The sequence below is a fragment of the Actinia tenebrosa genome, unplaced genomic scaffold (genome assembly GCF_029948245.1).
Source record: "Actinia tenebrosa isolate PJP-AT-01 unplaced genomic scaffold, QUT_ActTen_1.0 PGA_scaffold4__44_contigs__length_22323623, whole genome shotgun sequence".
NCBI classification, from domain to species: Eukaryota; Metazoa; Cnidaria; class Anthozoa; order Actiniaria; family Actiniidae; genus Actinia; species Actinia tenebrosa.
The window spans coordinates 6,565,083-6,583,639 of NW_028292581.1; the positions used below are offsets into that span (position 1 = coordinate 6,565,083).

At 35.3% G+C, this 18,557-nt stretch overlaps 1 protein-coding gene across 1 annotated transcript in view; it reads right to left on the reverse strand.

Annotated features, from left to right (window-relative positions):
• Positions 1-17,417, reverse strand: part of LOC116288068 (uncharacterized) — a 38,462-nt gene extending 21,045 nt beyond the window's left edge. Inside the window, 15 exon segments of the mRNA XM_031694778.2 lie at positions 2,256-2,407; positions 3,412-3,438; positions 4,284-4,391; positions 4,766-4,910; positions 5,574-5,692; positions 5,812-5,886; positions 6,428-6,559; positions 6,677-6,804; positions 6,995-7,077; positions 9,094-9,181; positions 9,583-9,699; positions 10,097-10,168; positions 10,557-10,660; positions 11,962-12,019; positions 16,927-17,417. Coding sequence (XP_031550638.2) covers positions 2,256-2,407; positions 3,412-3,438; positions 4,284-4,391; positions 4,766-4,910; positions 5,574-5,692; positions 5,812-5,886; positions 6,428-6,559; positions 6,677-6,804; positions 6,995-7,077; positions 9,094-9,181; positions 9,583-9,699; positions 10,097-10,168; positions 10,557-10,660; positions 11,962-12,019; positions 16,927-17,139 — 1,621 coding nt within the window. The 5' untranslated portion in view covers positions 17,140-17,417.
• Between the last annotated feature and the right edge of the window lie 1,140 nt (positions 17,418-18,557).

Genomic DNA, 18,557 nt, shown 5'->3' on the forward strand with positions numbered 1-18,557 from the left:
GCTTGCTCGTAATGTAATATCTTCTGTCAAGGCAAGCCGGCTTTCAACTACTGTATTCTGTGGCTACGTTGGATTTCGAAACCTCCTAGTTTACATCCCGTATGTAAAAAAATATACCTTTTGAATTCTTCTTCATAAAACTTGGACTTGTTTTAAATCGAAGTCAGCAGTTCTTATAATTCTCGAAACCTATTGTCAGCAAGCCCTATAAAGTTCTCGCACAATATGCTGCTAAGAACCCGCGCATTCGGAGTTCAGCAGCTTGATTACGATAAGAAAAGATCACTGTACCACGAATAAAACTTTTCAACGTCCATTAAAATGTCTTTGAATAACGCAAAGACAGAAAAAAGGCAGCATTTTGCCGTAGATTGGGACGGCTTCTAATCCAAACAAGATACATGCTTGGCGGACTTTCGCGCGCATTGTTGTGGCTTCTCGGATTTCATTTTATTTACTTTGATCACGAGCACAGTGCATGGCTTCGATAATTCAATAAATCTGCTTATCATGATTGGCTAAGAAATCCAATCCTCAATTTCAAAATCTAAATGCGTGCTTACCAAAGCTCATTAGAATAGTCCGCCAATATATGCAGAACTCACAACCTAGTCAAAGCACTACTTTAAAGATTTACTTTTGCTAGAATGAAGATTGAAGATTGAAGATTGTCAGTATATACGGAAATATATTAGTACACCGTGCCTGCAAAACAGTAAGCTAAAGCCGGCCATGTTATTGTCATAATCAGAACATGAGAGACAAACCGTTTCATCCCCGAAGTAATAATATACGTTATGGCTGGTAATGGGCAGCACAAGAACAAGAAGAAAAGCCCGTGGAGAAACTCAATTTGCTTGCTTTGACGATAATAAACGACGGACAGAACTAGAGAAGAGGCCAAGATGATACATAACATGAAGAATTATATGATATGATGAAAAGTACACTACAAACAAAAGGATTCCAAGAACTGAACACTTACGATCCGATACGCGGTTTTCCGTTTTCCAACGGCTTATACTATACCTATGACAAGGCCAAGATAACTGAGCTGGAGGGACTAAATGCAGCCAAATTTATACCGCATCAATGAAGTCTACTATAAATCTTCATATTCACAATAGTAATAGAAACAAAACGTACAAAAAGAAACGCCAGGAGCATGGAATACGACACGTTTATTTGTGCCGATTTGGTTCGTATCTGATTGAGACTTTTTTAACTTAGTATTGTTATCTTCTTCAATTGATGCAATGGATTCACGAAGCCATCCCGAAGTGAATGATTCGCCATCTAAAGAATCCTTAATTGTGAATTAAGGAACAATCACTCTTCTGATAAATTTTTGAAGATGGCGCATAGCATTGTGATAGGAATCATGAAATCCAGATCGTATAGTAAGTAGATGTGACAAATATATATTAAGTAGCTATTAAGGCAATTCAAGTACAATTTTTGTTGCACATTAAGTATATATAAAGTATAGTAGTTTAAATACATATTAAGTCAAATATTCAAGTACGAATTAAATATACATTAGTTAGCTGGCAAGACAGAATTAAGTACTCGATAAATAGGGATGAAGTAGTGATTAAGCAATCCATTATACACCTAGTTTGATAATGCCATGTTAAATACAATTCAAGTATATATTAAGTATATGTGACAAATATATATCAAGTAGTTATTAAGGCCATTTTAAGTGCAATTTTTGTTGTACCTTTTATAATCATTAAGTATATATTAAGTAGGTGGTTAAATACATATTAAGTCAAAAATTAAAGTATGGATGAAATATACATTAGTTAGCTGGCAAGACAGAATTAAGTACTTGATAAATAGGGATAAAGCAGTGATTAAATGTAAAGCAAAAATACAAATTAAATACATATTAAGTAGTTCTCAATTACATGTGTTAAGTAGTGATTAATTACATGTTAAGTATAAAAAAATTTCCCAAGGGTACTAATATTGAAGTGCTCTGACTTACAATTCCTGATGTTCATTTTGACACAGTTGTCCATTTTAAGGGAGGTAGGTTTGTGTGACCTGTTAGTGGAAGTTGTCTATTCAAGCTGCAGAATGAAAGTTGCTCATATTTCCACTCTGTATGCAAACTTTGCAAAGTGAGCCTCTTTTAGGGTGTGCATGTGGGCTGACAACTTGCAACACATGCAACACAACAATGCATGATAGCTAAACAATGTTGTTTGCAAATTTCAAAGAAATCATCATGGAATGATATAGCTAACCTTGTTGATCAGGTTCAACCTCAGGTTTAATGACAGCCACTGTACTTTGCAGTGGGAAGAATTTTTTGATCTCTTTCTCTGCTGCCTCAGGAGAGTCTGAACCATGAAGGGGATTAATAGGACTATCCTCAACCTGGAACTGTGCTCGCAAACTACAAACACAGCAAAACATGTAATTACAAAAGCTGATGCAGAATTTAGAAAGGCAATCCAGCTAACATAACCGTTATATTATGTCTTATACATAAAATAAAAAATAACCAAAATATTGATTATAAAGAAGAGCTGCGCTGCTAATCTCATGACTTTGATTTAGCCTAATGCATTTCATTTATTATTATTCATCATTGATTAAAATATCATTGAATAAATATTTGGCGACAGTAAAATAGTGTGAAGTGCTAAAATGCAGTGCAACCAGATAGTCAGAGGAAAATTTGCAGTAATAACAAAGAGTTTCTAACAACAGTCTGCTGTCAGTCTGTCTTACCAACCACTGGCCAAAACATGTCTCATGTTACCAACCAATGACTAACACCTGTCTGTCACCTTACCAACCACTGGCCAACACCTCTCTGACAACTTACCAACTAATGACCAACACCTGTCTGTCACCTTACCGACCACTGACTAAATCCTATCTGTCACCCTACCAACCACTGACCAAATCCTGTCTGTCACAATCACAATTGTTGACCAACACCTGTCTGTCACCCTACCAACCACTGACCAACACCTGTCTGTCACCTTACCAACTGCTGACCAACACTCATCTGACAACTTATCTACAACTGACTAAATCCTGTCTGTCACCTTACAAACCACTGGCCAACACCTGTCTATCACCCTACCAACCACTGACCAATACCTCACCAACCAGCACGCTGCCATCTTTACAATAACCAACCACCTCTTGCCTACTTAACAGCTACCATACATTTTTTGCCCTTTATAACTACACAAGTTAAAGCAACACTTCTAATAAATTAGCAATCATTAGTGTCTTATATTAATTACAATGATTAACTTAATTAAGATGAGTAGTTTTATACCATATGAGCACCCCCAATTATTTATTTCAATGGTGTGTGGATATTTTATTTTTAATTATAGCATTATAATTAATTTTATTTAATGATGAAACGTTATCCCTTACCTTACTGAACTGCCAAGCTCATTGGTACTAATATACAGACAAGAAAATAATATTTATTTGATTAAATATGAAAGAAATGTGAAGTTGATGGTACTATTACATGTCAAGATGTCAGTGTGTCAGTGGTAGGGAGGTTAGTTAGTAGATTTAGGAAGTTAGAATTGCTTGGTTACGACTAGCATTTTTGATGCGGATAGAGGTTGCATTTTAAAGGTACTCTAGTACATTTAAATCAACATATATTGTATGCATCCTATGTACACCTACTTGCGAGAAGGTTGTCATACAAGATTAAAACATTTGTAATTTAGTAAATTAGTGATTTAGTAAATTTGCTGATTGTAATGTAACCAGCATGCAGATGAAGATGTATTTCAAAGTTAAAACGAAAATGAATAAATTAAAAATAAGATCAGTATTCGTTTTTGTACGTTTCTGCTTGTGTAACATTGTGGCTATCATGCAGTAAATAAACAGGTTGACATAATAACAATACTAAAAGAATTTCCCTTTAGACTGGGAAAACTAACGTAACTAAAACTATGAATTCTAGTGCTGCCTGGCATTTCTGATCTGCTAGTATGATCTGATTGGGTGACCCGAGTCTGATGTCAGTAATAATTTATTCCTAATCGGTAAATTTAATAAATCACTAATTTACTAATTTACAAATGTTTTATTCTTGTATGACAACCTTTTTGCAAGTAGGTGTACATTAAACAATTAGCAAAAAAATTTTTTTTTTCAAAAACATGTGAAAATAATTATAAATTACTCGTCAATCAAGTTAATGCTCTGTCACCTTTATTTCGAAACATAAGTTAAAGTGAATAATTACTTAAATAAATGATCAACATATTAAGATTACATACCTATCTGGTGCTTCTTCCTTGGCAATTGCCACTTCCTTTGGACCTAGCATTTCTCTCCAACCTTCAACAGCTTCTTCCCTTGCAAGGCAAAGTGCCATCATAGGACCACTAAACAAAATAATAAAAAGCAACATCACTTTGTATTCAATTGCTGGAAATCTAATGATTACGTGATAAAAATGAAAAGCTTATGACTATAACTAGTGCTAGAGCATATAGATTTTGTAGAAAGGGAGACAAGGAAAGATGGGGAAATGGAGTAGAGATGAAGGGAGGGAAAGGAAGGGAAGGGGAGGGAACAAAAAGAAGGGAAATAAGGGAAAGGAGTTCTAAGGGGTAGGGTGTGTGGAGGGATAGGAAGATATATAATTTATTATATAATATTATCAATATTAGATAATGTATATTCACCAATTATATTAGATTTACTGATTGAAGATGCCATAATATTAGAAGATAATATTATTTAAAACATCCTTTACCTTATCATATTGTTGACCAATGGTTCAAAGAATTCTTCATCCTTATGTTCGGAATAAAACTCTTCAGCTTGCTCTCTAGTCAGCTGCATCTCCTTGGACATGGCAATCATGAATCCTGCTTCTTTTATCTTTTCTATTATAGAATCTAAGATTGATAACAGATAATGTATTGTATCACATTTTTGAGCATAAGTGGTAATTAAAGTGCTTGTATGACATACTGTCAGCGCTACTCAATCAGACAGCCAGCACTGGAATTCCTAGTGTAATTAACTTAATTCCAAAAAACTATCATCTGATAATTAATTTCTAAGTGTATAAGTTTCTGCTGTTTTTGATATTCTGCAAACTTAGTAGTTGTAGGCTGCGCATTGAAATTTTGTTTTTCCCTAATGTCAATAAAAGATAATCAATCAGTACGTTGGTACTAAATTTACATGTATTACTGGGGGCAGTAAAAATCAGCTTCACAAAAAGCCATCGAAATATCTGTTGAAACATCAGAGTTGTAGAATATTAAAAACTGCAGTTAGTAAAAGACATTGCAAATATGGCAGACATAAAGTGCTGTTTGTGCAATCCAATTTTGCAGCTAAATTTAAAGGTAACGCCTATCCTTCTCCAATGGCTACTCGCTAAGGTTTATGTTGATTTGGTTTTTGTTACTGTTCGAGAGGGATGCCTGGGTACCCTGTGGTGAAAACGAGTAGAAATAGAGAAAAGAGCAAAGAGATGCCTTCAGAGGAGGTTTAAGGAAATGCCATGGGGTTTAAATCTTGATATTAATAATTTCACTTTCCAATATTACCTTTTCTGGTTCTGAGAGCATCAGGTCTGATGAGGGCCAATGTTCTCTGCAGGCGTTTCTTCTTTCTCTTGTTTACAACAGTTGGTGCGACAAAGTCAGGGAAGAAGAATGCAAGCTCTCTAAAATCAAACATGGATGGATTTGACATATTATTTTTTGATTGAATCATAAAAAAGCACTGAAAATAATTACTTATAATAAGTTGATGAATGTCAACTAAGGATAAAATAGTAATTACCTTGCTGCACTTTCACTTGAGTCACATCCATGAACAGCATTCATCACTGTATCTGTGCCATACAATGCTCGCAAGCTAAATGTAGATAGAAGATTAATGGTTTCATATCAATAACTAATTGGTTAATGTTACTGATAGTATAAAATGGGTGGATTTTCCATGTCTATAAAAAGGCAAAGCAATGTCACAATTGAAGACATTCAGTCTTTGAATTAGTAACAGCACATGAATTCACTGGTCATCCAGTCTAAATACTTGATCATGCATGACAACATTGCAGTTAGTTACAATGCATACCATTTAGGATCGAGCTGCATTGCGTGTGAAACATCATGGCAGCATCAATGGTAAGCTCTACTAACATCCTTTGAAGGATTTGTCAGTAACACAAGATATTTCTGCATGATAGAGCAGATGGAGTCTTTGGACAAAGTAGCTGCCCCAACGTCCTATGAATTAGTTGAACATGCATGCCTATTGGTAACATTACTCATGATTCAGCAAATGAATGATGTCTTTTAATGATGTCTTTGATGATTTAATAAAAATAATCTTTTAGCCACAATTACTTAGCACATTTAATAATTATAAAATATGAATTCTGTTAGCACTGTACCTGTCAGGTGCTTCCTCTTTAGCAGTGTTGACATCTTTAGGACCAATCAACTCTCTGAAGCTGTCAATCACACCTTCAACAGCATCTGGAGTGTCGCCAGCTTTACTCAAAACCAGCGTCATTAATGGACCACTGATAAGAGAATTGAATTTAAGAATTTATTTTTCTAATATAACTCTGGAAACTCATTTCAATATTAATGACATTGCAATCATCATCAGACCTTGTTTAACTTTTGTTTAACTGTACCTTGACATGAATTCAGTAAGCTGTTCAAAGTGTTCAGATTGCTCATGCTGTTTATAAAACTCTGCGGCCTCTTCTTTGGTTAATGTTCTCTCTTCTTTCTTCAGGACTTCTATTCCCATTTCTTCCACCTAATTGGACCATATGAAACACAAAACTCCATTGATCTGACTAAAGGTTATTAAAGTTATTGAAGTACATGAGGTGTGGGTAGCTGTTTTGTTTGCAGTTGTAATATACAGAGGGTCATGGCAGTACATGAAATACAATGTTAGTAGAAGCATGACACATCTTTTTACTTCTTCTCTAGTGTAGACTAACCTTTTTGATGATGTCATCCACAAGTCCTGCTTTGACAGCATCTGGTTTAATGATAGCTACTGTCACCTGTTTGGGTACATGCACTGTGGGGAAAAAGGCCATGATATCAATGGTACTTTTCAAGAATTAAGCACTACAACCATAAAATATGTATTCAGTTTTTAGTTGCATTAAATAGCTGCTCTAGCGGCAGAATATATCCAAGTCTTTTGATCTGCAGCCAATGTGTAAGTTTATCACTGGCACAAGTTCACAAACCAGTCACAATGCATATTAAGGTGCGAACACATGGTGCAACATTGCATGCAACATTGCACACAACAAATTTGAATCAGGTTGACACACATTGGGACAAAATCACACAACATCGCTTGTGTCAGTGCTCTAGGCTAAGAAATTTGGTGAGTGGTTATAAATTTGGTGCAAGCTGTTTGGCTGGAAATTTCAAAATGTTGCACGCAATTTTGCACCCATTTTCACATGATGAAATTTGTTGCCTACAATATTGCAAGAGTAGAGCATGATTCAACTTCATATTTGTTGCATGCAATGTTGCGTGTAAACAAGTGTGTGCAACAAGTTTCAGGGGTAGACACGCTGCAACAGTCATGTTGCATGTACGTTTGTGATGTTGTGTGCAATGTTCCACTATGTGTCTTAAGTTTTAGAATGGGTTGACATTGCGAGCAACCAGAGCCTATTTTTGAAATTGGTGTGCTCTAATGGTTAACAAGTAAGCTATTCAGACATGTTTTTAAATATCTGTACTACCAGAGGCTATATACTATCTACCTGTTTGCCTAACACTACCTTCTCCTCCTGATACTTCCTTCTTAGGTTTCTTTTCTAAGATGTGACTACTTCTATATCTAGTCATTTCTTCAGCAACTGCACAGAAAACATTCATACATTGTTAAGGTATTCACGTACATACCGCTATTTATACAACAATTTGATATGCATGGACCTTACACAGCAGCAGCCATGTTTATTGTCATGAGAATAAGAACCTTCTATTAAACTGTATAAATTTATTCCAGTATAGTAGTAATAAATTATGCGTTCAGTGTGTGTAATGAAGTAGAAATTATAAAATGTCAACATATATTAAAAGTTTCATACGGTTTTCATTAATTACATATGGCTTTGAAATTTTCTTTATATTTCACATGCATGTGAAAAAAATGATTCAAAATTTCACATGTCAGATTTCACATGTTTCAAAATTTCACATGTTTCAAGTTTTCACTCATGAAATTTCACATGTTCCTGTTCACATGTTCCCAAATTTCACATGTCAGATTTCACATGATTCAAAATTTCACATGTCAGATTTCACATGATTCAAAATTTCACATGTTTCAAGTTTTCACTCATGAAATTTCACATGTTCCGTTTCACATGTTCCCAAATTTCACAGGTGTTTCACAGCCATTTCACATGTTCTGCTCCAACAGTGAGAGAATAAGAGAAAAATATCAAATGCCCTTGGCGGGAATCAAACCCACGTCTTCACATGTTCAACTTACCTATAGAGAAAAAATATTGCTCTGGGATCCTCATGAGTACCCTATATTTCATATTCCGACTGCGTTACCAGCATGGTTGGTCCTTGTGGCGTTGTGGTTAACACATCGGGCTGGAATTCCGAAGAGTGGGTTCGATTCCCGCCAAGGGCATTTGATATATTTCTCTTAATCTCTCTAAATTTATTCCAATTAAAAGCACTCGAATAAAATGCTATGCTTGGGAAAATCTATTGTTCTAGTCAACATGGCTGCCACGTGAGTATTAGGCTATGAGGCCAATTATTATAGGTAATAAGAAGATATAACTAGCTAAAAACTAGTGTGAGCTGCGTCGGTGTTTCTAATGAAACAGTAATGATGAAAAGGTAAATTATACACCGTGAAAAGATAAAAAACTTACTGACATTTCGGACGCTAGTCCTTCGTCCTCCGATGAAGGACTAGCGTCCGAAACGTCAGTAAGTTTTTTCATCTTTTCACGGTGTATGATTTACCTTTTCATCATTATTATAGGTAATAATGACTGTATAATTAATGGACATTCTATGAAATATAATTTGATCAGCTTACCAATTTCTTCTTCCTCCTCTTCCTCTGTTGGAGGCTTTTCCTCTTGTGCTTCCTCCGCTTCACCTTGCTCTACTTGTTCATCAACAAACTATTCAGTAGAAATGAAAACCTTCAGCCAACTTCAAAAATAAAGCTCTTTTGTGATAATTATAATAATGTGCATATTCCATATGCATAATTATGATCACATGCGTGCTGATTTGGCTGCTGGACTATTTCAATTGCATGATTCACTCCTGTCCAAAATAACGGTTATTGTAATAATTTATATTTCATTAAAAAAATAAGAAACTTGCTTGCTGTGCCATGGAGTTATAAAGCACTTGGGGATTGGCAGAACACTGAAGAAGTGTTAAGAAGCACTATGCTACACATCAAGCTTTTCTTAACGTTTCTCTTGTGTTCTGCCAACCCCTGCATGCTTTATACATGTATTATGCATGTTTTCTATTTCTTCATTAGTACCAGTATTGTTGTTTTGTATCTTACCCTTGTTCTTTCTGCTTGACCTTCCAAGACCTTGTGCTCTTTTTCTAACTCCTTTTTGATGGTTTTAAGTAATAGTGGACAGTGACATCCTCTAATGACATTCACCAATGTGTTCCCCTTGAAAAACACCAAAGGTTACATACAAAAATGTTACATGCATGTACAACAGAGCAGAAAAGAAAAGCTCATGGCACAGTCATGACATGGCAAGCGGTATGCCATACCAATCACATCGCATGCACATTTACACTTAATCCAATCAAATGTTGGAAACAAGCCATTACAAGGTCAAACCAATTTCACACAACTGCTAGAACCAATCACATTAGACAAGTAAAAGATCAGCCAATCAAAATTCTAGATAACATTATTAAGCCACGGCAAGGCATGCATATGATACCGAAAATGAATACTTGAAGATCTATATATGTAGATTAAATAAATATTAAAAACGTTGTTCCCAACACTTGATGATGGCGGTAAATAATACTGAATGAATGAATGATGTACTTACTGCATAAAACAAAAATGTTGGTTGACTCTTCATTCTGTAATTCTCCAGTGTATCAATACCATCAGTTTCAGCCTTCATTAAACAAAACACAAATATTAGTTGTTATAATTTCACAAATTGAAATTCTAACCATTTGCAGATATAATACTATTACAAAGGCAACACCTTTCCTCAGTAATAAGTTTTTATTTTTATTTTTAAGTTTTATATACAGTATGAGTTGCTGTGTTGTGTATAGTCATACGACAGCAGACACAAATATTGTATATTGCTTTACAAACGTCTAGGTTATTTTCTTTGTGTTTCACTAAAACAATTTCATGATTAAATTAACTAAAGTGAATTTGCCCAAGAAAATCCAAGTTAAAGTTTATGCAAATTAAGATCTCTGTCATGACTGTTGTCTTTCATCTGGGTGAAGCAATGAAAACAGTGGGAATTATTGTGCATGTAGTAATACCGTGGCAAAGATAAGCAAGTCATCTCCAATTTCATTTTTCAGTCTCTTGAAGGAGCTAATTATAGCTTTACAGGGACCGCACCATTCTGAATATGCATCAACAACTATAAAGAACAAAAAATGGCATATCAATAATAGTCAATTTCTGCACAATTTTGAAGTAATTTTGAACTATACAATTAACACATCATTGGGGCTTAAGGTGGCTGACTACTTTTGAATGCTACATTTGAGCTCACGATGTGTGTGTGCTCAAAAACCTGCTGAATAATCTTCAAAGAACTATTATCCTTTGAATCTTTATTTTTTTCTGATCACTTCCAGTAGCGAATTTTTGCTCCAAAACTTGTGCTTAGGTATCCATCAAATGCTGATTATCTCAAAACAAGCTCTGGACACTCCATTTTTCTTTTCATAAAAAGTTAAAAAGTTTCAATTTTCTGTTTATTTTTTTCCAAAGTAGTCAGCCATGTTAAAAAACACTGGTCATCAGACAATGTCCACACAGAATTGGAGCTTGTCCAGTCAAATCTTTGCCTTGCCTACAGTTATTTTGAACAGTAATGTTGAGCCAGAAATAAAGTAATGAATTATAGCTATTACTAACTTGGCTGGCGACTATGATCAGTGACTGATCCGCCATTATTTTAAGCTTTGAGTATCCAAAGCATGACTACTGGAAATCAAGGGTAGGTTGCGGTAGAAGTGTACATGTACTCCCATGTAACCTGCCTGGGGTCTCAAATCCTGAACTCAATGTATTAGTATAGGAAATCGCACGATCTCGAGTACAATTTGGAAATTAATAGACACGAGTAATGTTTTGAAAGTTCTTGTAATTGCATGAGCCTTTAGGAGAGCGCAATTAAACTCTCCTAAAGGCTCATGCAATTACAAGAACTTTCAAAACATTACGAGTGTCTATTAATTCCAAATTGTACGAGAAGATCGTGCGATTTTTTGTTTATAGTTCACTCAACAAAATTTCAGTAAAAAATGCGAAGCGACTCCATTCATCTTTGTCTATTTGTCGGCCGATTTTCAGTCCATCGCGCAACTGAAATGCATAAAAAAGATTAGTTGTTACGGCTTTAAAATTTGATTTATATGTTTTTTAAGTACAAAATGATAGAAAATAATTGTTTTGACATTGTTTTGGCCGTGTTGCCATAGCGACTTAATTTGGTACTCCTATGGAGTACGATTAACGGTATAATTGTACTCCTCTCGACCAATCAGAGTCGAGTAATTTTGCTGAGTGTACTATAAAGGTGAAAGGAGCTTGTTGTCCCTTTGTTAGATTAACCCTGAGGTCATTGAGGTTGCTGAGGAAAGCTCAAGGACTTTGTGTCAATATTTCTTAAAAATTTAACCTTAAACCAAATATTATGAGCCATGTTTATACCTATGAGTCCTTCCTTTGTCATTAGTTCATCCCATTGTTCTTGGGTCTTGACTTCAATCTAATTAAATATCAACATCAAGTAGTCAGTATAAGAAATGGATATCACTTAATATTGCCACCAGGAGTGCAATAGGGAGCTTGTACACACTGACTGATCGAAACTCAACAGTCGTTTACAGTTAAGGTACAAAACAAATAAAATTTCATTGATTGTGTTTATTGCCTGATTCTCCTTTTGACCATTGTCATGATCATTGGGTAGCAATGAAAATAGTGGTAAAGCATGTACGTGCAAGTCACCCTTGATATCAATGGCTATACATATTGTCCATACACCAACAGTACACTTGCAACAATTAACACATGTCAAGTCATCTACTCTGTAACTATTCAAGTAAATAAAAAATTTAGGTTTTGAATAAGGTCTCAATACCACCAGTAGAATCTTCTTTTTTGTTTCTTTACTTGCTCAATTAACACCATCATCTTGCAACTCCAAACAGTATCAAAGTATGTTAAGTGTATCAAAGTATTATTGTAAAAGAAGTTGAAGAAAAATCATTTGAAAAGGCAGAAAAGCATTGGTCACTGGAAGTTCCATGGGAATAAAACTCTGCACCACAGATGTGACTCATTTAACTGACATTATTAATGAGGTATTTTACATTTATCCACACCATCATTACAGTAAATCACCCCTGCCATTAATTATTTCAGTGAATGTTTTTGTGTTACACTAATAGATTGCTCTGAAATTAATCAAAATTATGACCAATGTTTTTACCTCAGCTTGCAATATGATCCATGATAATATTATCTTTCTTCTGATATCCATTCTTATGTTTTATCTTTTTGTATACTTCTGCTTAAAAGATGATAGAAACTATATATATGCGATTAACGGCAATATTTCCAGCTTTCACTGTGCATCACGAAAATTGTTCATTACTTCCTGATCATCCACAATTAAGTTGAATGAAAGTATCAATGTTATAATTTTATAAAAGGGGGATGTAACTAAGTAAATGTGAAAACATTGAAGCTTACAGTATTTGGTCAATTGACCAACAATTCCCCCGGGATACAACCGCATCATCAAGAAAGCCAGTTAAATTGTTCTGAGATTTAGCTGATGGATTGGAATTGATACCAAAACAATGACTTTTGTTTCACGGTTAACCTAGTAAGTGTCGAAAATCGAAAAATGACACACTTTTTTGTCTCCATGCGGCGGAGAGTGTATCTCTGATATGCATACTTGAGTCACTAATCTTGCAACATTTTAACCGATTTAACACCTTGATACCCTTAATTTAGACCCGAAATAAAGAAAAAAGGTCATAAGAATACTAACATAAGCCAAAGCGTACAAAATTCGCTTGCCTGTAAGCGGTCTTTGGGCATCGGGGTTCTTCTTGATGTACGCCATCTTGGATCGACTTCTGTATACACGACCGTTTCTAGGCTGCCTTGCTCATTAATTATACGCCAAGTTCTTGAATATGGTTAATATTTAGCAGGATCGGGCTAATCAAATATTTTCCTAGCGTGATATGCCTCGAAATACTTTGTTTTTTGTTCTCTTGAAAGGTGTTATATGAGCTAACATTTAAATTAAATTTGAGAAGTTTAATTTTTGAATTCCTCCTTTGCCTTTGCAAATATTCACTGTCGTCGCGGCGGGAAATCAAAAATAACAAAAAAATTTTTTATAAAACTATTTTCTTAATACATATAATGATGAACTTAAATTATTATTCTCGCCAAGGATAATATCATTTGACATTATTAAAACAGAAAGCGTAAAATTTAAGCCTCGACTTTCTTATAGGCAGCCATTGACAAGATCCATTCTGACATGGGACCCCATAAGTTCACGCAAACTGAGGCTCTTATTTCAACTTTCAATAAGCCTTTTTAAAGACATTTTATCCTCAGGTGTGAATTTTTTCAGCAGGCAAGATTAAAATATTAATTCTAACAAACTAGCATAAGATTTTGAGGCCGTAATGAGGACGTTGGTTCCTTCATTGGCCGCCATCAAAGGACAAAACCGTGTATTGACACAGCACTTTATTGCGGAACTTATGTGTTTTCTTTGATAAGAGATTTAGTTAATTGTCGCAGACATGAAAAATAGGAAGAATACCTACTTCTTAAAGTAAAATAAAAGATGATGTTAATCCAAAAATCTCAAATGGTGAATTTTTTTAGGTCCCATTTTTGTCAGCCATTTTATGCCGAGGTTGTAGTAAACCAAACAACTGCCAACCAGTCAATCGATTAAACATTTGCTTGAAGTAAACTAACCTGGAGTTCCTTGGCTTTTCCTTTAGACATGATTCAAGGATTCCTAAACCATAGGTACTGGGGAAAACAGAAAAATTCGAGGAACGAACTAACTTGGAAAGCGTTTGAGGATTTTTCGTATAAAGTACAACGTTTCTATGGTAACGCCAAGGACTCGTGACGGCCGGACTGAAGTCGATTGTTGCTCGTTATTCGCTCCGCTTGAAGAAAAACGTTTTTGATGCATAAAATTTAAACATTAAGACTATTTTTTTAGTCTTGCCATGACAAAAATACTAAAATGAAACAATTACAAAGCTTATATTTGGGTTTAAAGATATCGGCATGAGCTATGAGCCTCACGGATGTACTCGACATCTGCCGTTTAATCCGTTTAATATTACCCGCGCATATATAATTTCCAAAACTACTTAAGAGAGTGCATTTATAAAATAAATAGATAACATAGAGCTTTATATTAAATTCATCCCTTTATTTTGTTATCTGCATGTTTTAATTCCTTTCTTTTTCCTTTTCCTTTGCAAAGAGACATTTATATATATTCAGAACACAGTCACTCGCCGATCTGCGGCAGGTTGTCATCCTTGGCCGCCAGTACACTATTGGCCTACTTAGGATCAATGTAAATATGTATTCAGAGATTCATTATGCGTGTATTTCCTCATTATTCACATTCGATTATTCATAACTGTTGACCAAATACCTTTCAGCTTGGGTCAAGCGCTTTTATATAGCTGATATATACGTCCCCAAACCTTGGCAGTACCAAGAGAGCACTCTCCGGCCACTGGGGGGTTTGCTCCCTAGTTTTACGCGCTATCAAATTGGAAGGTTTCGAGAATAAGAAGAGGGGGAAAAAAGAGAGAGAAAGAGACAGAGAGGGGGAGGGAAGGGGAGAGCTCTAGTGAGAGAGAGAAGAGAGACGGAGCAAGATTAAAGTGCAAGCTAGCCTTAGCTCATTTTCTCTAGTGGCCGGAAAGATGATATATCACGAAAAAGATGTGCCGTGCACTAAAATTGGTTCACGAATTCCACCCTTATCATTCCTTGTATTGTTACAAATCATCTAGTTTTTTCCATCAGTCTCCGCTTTAAAATTTTTGTTTCTGTTAACGTTAGCTGTAGCAGGATACGTCAGTTGTATTTGCTCAAGAGAATATTCTCTTGATTTGCTGATTTTTCAAGAAAACAAAATGCAACGTGTGTAGAAAAACTCGCCTCTTAAACACGTGGTCATTTTACCCCTTTTCCATCTACTTGCGATACTATGTTTTAGTTGACTACTTGAACTAAAAGTTAAATATAAACGAACTCAATAAAAGTCGGTTCGGGTGATTGAAAAGAAAGTTGCATAATTTTTTCAATCTTACCACCGTAATAACTTCCGAATTAGTTCTGCGAATCAGGCAGGAGCGCCGAAAAACGAGGGAGAATACCGGGCCAAGCAGATCACATGGTTCTTTTTTCCACAGGGTCTACCAATATAGACCACTGAAATATATATGCGAACCATATCACAGAAAGCCCACCTTTAGATAAAGAACTATAAAAAGAAAAGTCAAAAACAACAACAACAACAACAAAAAAAAAAAAACAACAAAAAACAAAACAAAACAAAACAAACAAAAAAACCCACTTTCTTGAATATTTTTAGAAGAAGTCAAATTAGATAGTGTCCTTTAATACAAGTAAAATGGAAATTAAATGAATAAAGAAATACCATTGTGCATTGTCGCGCGCCTTTTTCTGGTTCTGCCTATACATACCCAGGCGTCCTCTTCGGATCGCTCACTAAAATATACACCCGACCCTTATCTAAATGCGATCGAGATAATGTGAGAGCGAAAATCTTATTTACAATGGTGCCTAATTACTGCACACTGGCAAACGAGTGAACATTTAAATAAGAAGATATAACATTTAAATGATAATTGGAATTTTTCATTTTTGCGACTACTCGAATTTTCTTTAAATTCTAAAAGGCAATGAGAATTTCCTCATCAATCGTTTCAAAAGAATCGCATTAACGTTATACTTTCAAAACCCACTGCTGATTAGTGTTCTTATTTCTAGATCTTTGTCTTGGATCGTTCCGGCTTGTGTCTATATATCAGTAAAAAGCTCTTTTTATTCTTGCCCCTAGCAAGATATTGTCATATAGGAAATTAATTAATTGGATGAAACTCACTGACTCTTTATTCCGAGGAAGTCTCCCTAGGCTTGTTTCTAAAATACGGCACCAGATGTTTTTTCAATAAAAGAAGCTGAAATAGAAACGCTAATATCGTACGTCTACTGTGAGGTTTGGTTTTATCTTCTAATGAATAAAACGCATGCTTGCTTTAGGGGGAGTACTGATAGGCATTCAAATATTTTCAAAATGATTGGGAAAAAAATTGGTAGATCGACTTCCGTAAATCGTTGCAATTCCAGTATTTAGTTGTAACTCACTGATCAGTATTTCTGCGAGGCATGATTATTTTGGTTGTTCAATAGCTTTAAGTAAAGCATGTTATTTGCTGAGAGATGAAAGGTTAACTCTACAATCCACACATCAGCCAGAAAATCTATTTAAATCTAGTTAAAAATCGCTTTAAAAGTAACTAAAAAAACATCAGATGACGTTGTCGTCTCAGAACTAAAATCCAAATGTACCTGTAAATCCCACCTTGACTTGTTCAACAGTTGTTGTATTGCCAGCTCTTCAGCTTGTAGCTTCTTTGTTAGTCTATTGTGGTGATTCGCATTGTATTTTGACGGCTGGTATGTACATGAGTCCGCGAGAGCTACTACGAAACGAACAGCTATAAGGGCCTTTCGAAACCTAAAGACACCTAGGTTACTCTCTTCGCACTTTCCTCGATCCATACCACAAAGATATCCCAAAATGTCCGGAATTCTTCTCCTTTTATTCAGGATATGGCGCTCCAATATGGACTTGGTTAAACGTAGCTAGGGAAAATTCGCGCACGCCCAACAGGCAGGGCTGGTGTCTTATTCCAAAAGTTTCGTGACAAATTGTCAATTAATTGACAATTATTGAAAACTCCTGTAATCCTCACTTCTGGGCTAGAAAAACTGTCCCCAAGCCAAAAAATCTAAATTCTAGTTTATCAGTTGATGTCTGGCTGTCGAGAATTCTTCTGATAATACACCTGAAGAGATGAGCGCCAGGACTACTTATGGTTGAGGATACGCCGAGCTGAGTATTTTTTGTTTTGCATTTCTAGATGCTATGCTATGGATACCTTAAGATGATCTATCTCCTTTTGAATAAATCTCGTGTTAATTAATTGATCTCTCAAGTAGTTCATCTCAGATGTTTATATTGACATGATTGATTGATTGTCTCGAGATATATATTGAAAAATTGATTGTTGATGGCATCAAAACACAGATATTATTGTACCATAGTTCTCTTGATAGTTAGCTGTACACGTACTGGCAGACTGGACAATTATAAATGAACTACTTTTTGTTAACACTAATATAATATGGCTTTACAGCATCCGTGTTGTCAATGTGTCGTATTGAGTGGCCAGGATGAACCAGTTTCCTTTAAATCCAAACTGCTGGCGAATTAGACAAGAAAAATGCGAAAACAAACGACGTAATCTTTTTGATCTCGCTCTAGCTTTTTCCTGGGAGCCGCGGCGATCCATTCAGAAAAATAGTCACAAAGTCACCGGCGTCAAAAGCGTGTTAAAAAATATAACTCGTTTTCTCACTGAGTTGAAAACTGATTTTTTAAGAAAAATCAGTTTGATATTCGATCGTCTTGCATGAAAACTACTAGCTCTCTTTCTTCAGTTTACTCTCCGGTTTGCTAGCCTATTTTGTTAGCTCGAGACTTTAGATTTTGTATTTCCAGTTTTATTATAAGTAAACCGACCAGTAAGACCAGTTTCTCACCACCCAGCTCATTAACTAACTCATTAACTTTGAAATAAACAGGAACCTCATCATCAAGATGTTGCAGTAGTAAATACATATTCATACTCAACTGAGTCCAGTCTTTTATTCACAAATTCGGCTAGTTTTCATCAATCATACACTGGTTGCTTTTTTCCCTTAATTACTTCCAAGTATACTAGTCTATTTTACCATCTTAGTTTTGGGTCTATGAATTAGGCTGAACCAAGTATACCGGATTGCCATAAACGAATACCAGTTTATCATGAAGCCGTGATTCTATTTGCTCTCAGTTTTGTTTTCTTTTGAATGGTCTTCTCGTTTTCCTAAATAGCTAGTTTATTGATGTATCTCGGGTTTTTGTAATCTGCAAT